At 42.5% G+C, this 7388-nt stretch overlaps 1 protein-coding gene across 1 annotated transcript; it reads left to right on the plus strand.

Annotated features, from left to right (window-relative positions):
* Positions 1-255: 255 nt before the first annotated feature.
* On the plus strand, positions 256-4948 carry LOC115086263 (gastrula zinc finger protein XlCGF57.1-like). The gene is made up of 3 exons (XM_029592709.1): positions 256-289; positions 1924-3636; positions 4938-4948. Exons 1-3 carry the CDS (start codon positions 256-258, stop codon positions 4946-4948), a joined length of 1758 nt encoding a protein of 585 aa, XP_029448569.1.
* Positions 4949-7388: the final 2440 nt, after the last annotated feature.

Here is a 7388-nt window from a genome sequence, read left to right on the forward strand (position 1 = left end):
ACCGGGAAAGAAGGATTTGGTGGTTGACAGTGTCAAAGGCTGCCGAAATGTCAAGAAGGGCAAGGAGGTATGATTTCCCTTGATCCATGCCTAAGAGGATGGTGTCTGTGATTGCTAAGAGGAGGTTTTCAGTATTACGACCTTTCCGGATTTGTGTTTCAGGTGCAGGTGACGTTTGAGGACATCGCTGTCTATTTCTCCCAGGAGGAGTGGGGTTATTTAGATGAAGGGCAGAAGGAGCTTTACCTGGAGGTGATGAAGGAGAATTATGAGACCCTCATCTCCCTAGGTAAAAATTGCATTATCTGCATGTTTAGCGGACTCGTGGGCTGATTTACTGAAGGTCGTTTGTGACTTTTCTCCTGACTCCAGCTCCAGCATTGCTCTGTGTCTGAGCTGGCACCTGAGATTGGTTGTTTGGATCTTTTCACGTGAGATCGGCCCCTGCGAGGCAGACTAGGAATTTATCTCAGATGTCTTACATGAGGCACTTGCTGGGGAGCATCCACAAAGTTTCTCAAGGGACTTGACTGAGCCCTCAGCAGCAGGACAAGGACTACTGATCCCACCTGCCCTGAATGGGCCAAATTTTAAAAGCGTTACTGGCACTAAAAGATGAATACGTGGCCACACGTGAGAGATATGAATTTCAAAAGCTGCTAATTACTTGCTTGTGCTAAAAAAGGGGCGGGGCCAGCAGTTCAGTGTGTAAATCCGGCGGCCGCTGCTCGTGGCGCACTGTTAGCTGCGTATATTTCCTGCGGATCCTGATGAGGAGTAAGTCTGCAGAAATCACTTTTTAGGACTAACACGATAGGGTGAGGGGTCTTGCTCAACTGGGGGGAGTGCAGGATAAAGAACTAGAAGGGTCTGGATGACCCTGAGATAGACTGGGCAAACTGGTGGGCTAATGGGTAAAACTGGGAATGGCTTTAACCTGAGCATGTTTTAAAATTCTCTTCCCTGCACACGTTAAAGCCGATGAATTCTTAAGGAAGAAATGTGCTTTACATCTGCTCGAGTACACCTGCTAGGCATATTTTACATCATACACACGTACTTGTGCACGTGATTTAAAACTCCAGCGTATCTTTGCTCACTCGTCCCCATGTGCACGTACGATCGCGTGCATTCTTGTTTTACAATTAGCTGAACTGTCAGCCTCCCATATTCTTCACCACCTCGGCCATTCTGTCTTCTGCCTTGTCCATTGCTTTACAAAGTTTTCTTCCTCTCACCCTAAGAGAATCTTACAGTCTTTACAGTCTTACCTGCTCTTCTTTGCATATCAATCTCAGTCCTGTCCCTCCGTGGTAACTCTCATCCTTCCCCTCCAAGCTTGTCCTACCCCCACTCTCCTCCCTCTTCTCTCCCTCTCAGGGTTTATCTGTGGAGTATCCCCTCTGTTTCCAGCAAGCTTGCCTCCGTTCATGACCTCTTCTCTCATTCTCTCCATCTTTTTCTTTTGTTTTTATCCTGCTGTTATTTTTTATATTCTGTTACAGTTTTCATCTCCAACACTTCCGTGAGGTAATTCCAGTCATCCACCACACTTTCCGTGAAGAAAAAATATCTCTTGATATTATTCCTAGTCTCCCCCCTTGGAACCTTTGCTCTACAAATTATTTTCCATTCAAAAGAAGTTTACTTCTTGAGCATTATTACCTTTCAGGTATGTAAGTGTCTCTATCATATCTCCCCCTTTCTCCTCTCCTCCAGGTTATACATATTTAGGAGCTCATTTCATAAGGCTTTTGGTGCAAACCCCATTGTTAGAAGGTTTTCATGGTCACCAGTGCTTGGTCAGCAGGGCACACAGCTTTATCACTGTGTGACACTGCCAGAGCAGTGATTATAGGATCAGAAACCCAGATCCATTTGCATGGTGACTAATGCCTGATTAATGTCTTCTTCTATCACCAGCAAGTGATGAGGTCACACAGCACATAAAGGAGGAGACTAGAGAAGAACATTCTATGGAAGGACTGATCCCAAGAGAAGCAGGGAATGGCATTAAGAATGTTTCACAGGGGACTGATAGGAGCAACACAAGGTATAGTCAGCAGGAGTCTGAGAAGAAGCAGAGAGACCCTGCAGGAGACTCACGGGATGGAGTCACTGCATGTGCGATGGAGGGCAAAGTCATCCCTGAGCATCAGAGACACGTGAGCAGAGAGAGACCCTTCCAGACCAATAACAGTGATCAAAAGACTTCTGACCTTCAGCAGAGGGAGGGGAAAGGGAAGAAATCATTTCTGTGTGACTCCTCTGGTAAAAGCTTTGGTAAGGAATCACATTTAATATTGCACCAGAAATCCCACACCCTCCACACACTATTTCTATGCAGTAAAGGTGAGAAAAGTTTCAGTCAGAAGAAAAATCGAAAAGTGCACCTAAACATACATAAAACAGAGCCACCTTTCCCTGCCAGTGATTGGAGTAAAAGTTTATTTAGTAAGTATAAGCTAAAATTACATCACAAAATCCACACTGGATGGAGACCATTCTTTTGCACTACAAGTGGGAAATATTTTGCTAGGAAGAAAAACCTCGCCCAACACCAGCAAATCCACATTAGAAACAAACCATTTACCTGCACAGAGTGTGGGAAAAGCTTCTGGCGTAAGTATATGATAATGTTGCACCAGCGAATCCACACAGGAGAAAGACCATTCACCTGTACTGAATGTGGAAAATGTTTCATTAGCAAAACACGCCTCTCCCAACACCAGAAACTCCACGCAGGTGCAAGACTATACATGGGTACTGAATGTAATAAAAGCTTCCCTATGAAGTATATCCTCACAAGACACATGAGAATCCACAGAGGGGAGCGATTATTCTCATGTACTGAATGTAATAAAAGCTTCCCTATGAAGTATATCCTCACAAGACACATGAGAATCCACAGAGGGGAGCGATTATTCTCATGTACTGAATGTAATAAAAGCTTCCCTAAGAAGAGTAAGTTCACAAGTCACATGAAAATCCATACAGGTGAGCGACCAATCTCAAGTAGTGAATGTAATAAAAGCTTCACTGTGAAGAGTACCCTCACAAGTCATAGGAGAATCCACATGGATGAGCGACCATTCTCATGTAGTGAATGTAATAGAAGATTCACTGAGAAGGGTGCCCTCACAAGTCACATGAGAATCCACACAGGGGAGCGACCATTCTCATGTAGTGAATGTAATAAAAGCTTCCCTAAGAAGAGTAAGTTCACAAGTCACATGAAAATCCATACAGGGGAGCGACCATTCTCATGTAGTGAATGTAATAAAAGCTTCACTGTGAAGAGTACCCTCACCACACACATGAGAATCCACACAGGTGAGGGACTATTCTCATGTAGTGAATGTAATAAAAGCTTCCCTGAGAAGGGTGCTTTCACTATTCACCTGAGAATCCACACAGGGGAGCGACCATTCTCATGTAGTGAATGTAATAAAAGCTTCCCTAAGAAGAGTACCCTCACAAGTCACATGAAAATCCATACAGGTGAGCGACCATTCTCATGTAGTGAATGTAATAAAAGCTTCCCTAAGAAGAGTGCCCTCACAAGTCACATGAGAATCCACACAGGGGAGCGACCATTCTCATGTAGTGAATGTAATAAAAGCTTTGCTGTGAAGAGTACCCTCACAAGTCACATGAGAATCCACACAGATGAGCGACCATTCTCATGTAGTGAATGTAATAAATGCTTCCCTGTGAAGGGTGCCCTCACAAGTCACATGAGAATCCACACAGGTGAGGGACTATTCTCATGTAGTGAATGTAATAAAAGCTTCCCTGTGAAGGGTGCCCTCACAAGTCACATGAAAATTCACACAGGGGAGCGACCATTCTCATGTAGTGAATGTAATAAAAGATTCACTGAGAAGAGTGCCCTCACAAGTCACATAAGAATCCACACAGGGGAGCGACCATTCTCATGTAGTGAATGTAATAAAAGCTTCCCTATGAAGAGTTCCCTCACACATCACATAAGAATCCACACAGGGGAGCGACCATTCTCATGTAGTGAATGTAATAAAAGCTTCCTTAAGAAGAGTGCCCTCACAAGTCACATGAGAATCCATACAGGGGAGCGACTATTCTCAAGCACTGAATGTAATAAAAGATTCACTGAGAAGAATGCTCTCACAAAACACATGAGAATCCACACTGGGGAGCGACCATTCTCATGTAGTGAATGTAATAAAAGCTTCATACAGAAGGGTGCTCTCACAGTTCACATGAGAATCCACACAGGGGAGCGACCATTCTCATGTAGTGAATGTAATAAAAGATTCATTGACAAGGGTGCTCTCACAAATCACATAAAATCCACACAGGGGCACGACCTTTCTCATGTAGTGAATGTAATAAAAGATTCCCTGAGAAGAATACCCTCACAAAACACATGAGAATCCACACAGGGGAGCGACCATTCTCATGTACTGAATGTAATAAAAGATTCACTGCGAAGAGTGCCCTCATAAGACATATGAGAATCCATACAGGGGAGCGACCATTCTCATGTAGTGAATGTAATAAAAGATTCATTGACAAGGGTGCTCTCACAAATCACATAAGAATCCACACAGGGGAGCAACCTTTCTCATGTAGTGAATGTAATAAAAGATTCACTGAGAAGGGTGCCCTCACAAAACACATGAGAATCCACACAGGGGAGCAATCATTCTTGTAGTGAATGCAATAAAATCTTCCCTCTGAAGTGTGCCCTCACAAGTCACGTAAGAATTCACATAAGACCATTTTCATAGAAAAGATAGAAACTGAAATGACGGCAGAAAAAGACCAAACGGCCCATCCAGACTGCGCAGCAGCTCTCACACTTATTTTCTCATACTTATGTTTTACCAACTGCCAAGTTCAGTGCCCTTGTTGGTAACTGCTTAATTCCAATTTCCTGCCGCCCCCTGCCATAGATGCAGAGTAATGCTGGCGTTGCATCAGTACCATTGATGCGGAGAGTAATGTTGGAGTTGCATCAGTAGTAAAAGCTTCGCACAGAAGGGTGCTGTCACAAAACACATGAAAACTCACCATAGGAGAGGCCATTCTCATGGATTAAATATGGAAGGTCCTTTATTAGGAAGCAAAATTTCTCAAAACACCAAAAAATCCATTTGCCCCACTACAAACCATTTACATGGCCTGAGTGTGGGTAAAGCTTCCATGCTAAACAGACACTTGGGGGTAGATTGCCATCCATGTGCATGTGATTCCTGGCGCGTGCCCATGGACGTACCGATTTTAAAACGTGCGAATTAGTGATGCTTAAGTTGAACTAAGGTCTGCAAATAAAGCCTTGTTAGTAATATGCAATATAAGATCAGCAAACTTGAGTGAGGTTAAAGATTGTTCCTTATTGATAGCAGGGCCAAAATTATGGAATCAATTACCATCAGCGCTGAGGCTACAGCAAGATAGAAAGAGGTTCAGGAAAGAAGTCAGGCATATGAGAGTGATAGTGAAAACAGAAGCTGAAATCCATGTATCTTGTTCCTTTTTCTTGCTTTTAACTCGTTTTTAACCTATTTTTGCTTTAGAAGTTATAATTAGACTATTAACATTGTTTTTAGCAATTTTTATGTATTAATTTATGATTTTGTTTTGTAAACTGTAGCGATGGAATTTTACTGTGCAACGGTGTATAAAAACTACAAATAAATAAAAATAGTGTAAAAGGTTCCATTATCTGTTTTGTTATATACCTTCATTATTGCTTCATCATTGCTGTAATAGGAATATGATTATTACTGGTATCCTTTTGTAATGTTATAATGTTTATTGGATTACTGTTAATAAAAATAATTACACACAAAAAAATGTGCATATTGTGCGGGTGGTACGCACAGGGGGCCAAACTATCAGACCTTCCCCAGTTTCCTACCAGCTTATTAAGGAGCAAAGTGGGAGAGAATTCCTATCCCTCTACCTACACTTCCTCCCTCTTCCCCCTCTCCTTCCCAATCCCTAAACCTAACCTACCTTTCCCTAAATTTTATTTTATTACTTTCTGCTCCTCCAGAGCACAGGGGAGAGACCATTGCTTGTATTGAGTGTGAGAAAACCTTCATTAATAACTATATATTTTATTTATTTATTTAAGTTCTTTTAATATACCGATGCTCAAGACAAGGTCTTATCATACCGGTTTACAATAAACAAGGGGGAAACCAGTTAACATAGGAAGCGAAAAAGTTACATTAAAACAGGGAAATCAAACATGGCTGTTTGAAGAAAAAGGATAGATTAACAATTTCTATTCTAAACTTATAGAAGAGTCAGTCAGCAAGGAGCGGTTGCTTTTCTGTTAAACTTAAATACATATTTACATAATGGAGATTCAATTGCCATGTTAATATACATGAGCGGTTCTAGAATAGCGGATACTTAATGCAGCTGGGAGAGGATATCAACCGGGGGGTGGAGGTCCTTGTGGGTACAATGGGTTTCTTCAGCGATAAGCTTGGGCGAAGAGCCAAGTTTTCAGTTTTTTTTCTGAACGTGAGATGACAATGTTCCTGGCGTATGTCTGGTGGGAGAGAGTTCCAGTGATGTCCCGCGGTGGAAAGCGCTCGTTTTTCGATGGAGTTATGTTTAGTGGAACTGCTGGGAGGAACTAGTAGGGAGCTTCTGTATGCAGATCTGGTTGGCCTTGAAGAGGAGTGTAATTTGAGGGGTATGGTGAGTTGCAGAGAGGATTGATGATATATGGCTTTGTGAATGATGGTCAGAGTCTTGAAGAGTATTCTGGAGTGTATGGGTAGCCAATGAAATATTTTTAGTATCGGTGTGATGTGGTCCATCCTGCGCATGTTAGTAAGGATCCTGGCTGCTGCGTTTTGCAGCATCTGAAGAGGTTTAGTGGAGGAGGCCGGGAGACCAAGTAGGAGAGCGTTGCAGTAATCAATTTTTGGGAATAGTATGGCTTGAAGGACTGATCTGTAGTCATGGAAGTGGAGGAGAGGTCTTAATTGTTTTAGGACCTGAAGTTTATAAAAGCCCTCTTTTGTGGTGTTGTTAATGAATTTTTTGAGGTTCATTCTGGAGTCTAGGGTGGCTCCAAGGTCTCTCACTTGACTTACTGATGGTATGTTTGTGGTGCTGGCTGGTGGGTTGTTATCGTTGGGGGAGATGACCAGAAGCTCAGTTTTGGATGTATTGAGAACCAGGCTGAGGCTCATGAGAAGGATATTAATGGCGTGGAGGCAGCTGTTCCAGTAGATTAAAGTGTCGGAGATGGGATCCTTGATGGGGATAATGATCTGCATGTCGTCAGCATAAATAAAGTAGGTGAGTTAAACCTTTTTCATATAATTATATACTAATCTCGCACCAGAAAATCTTGTCTGAGTGTGAGAAAACCTTCA

Source organism: Rhinatrema bivittatum, chromosome 2 (assembly GCF_901001135.1).
Source record: "Rhinatrema bivittatum chromosome 2, aRhiBiv1.1, whole genome shotgun sequence".
Taxonomy (NCBI): domain Eukaryota; kingdom Metazoa; phylum Chordata; class Amphibia; order Gymnophiona; family Rhinatrematidae; genus Rhinatrema; species Rhinatrema bivittatum.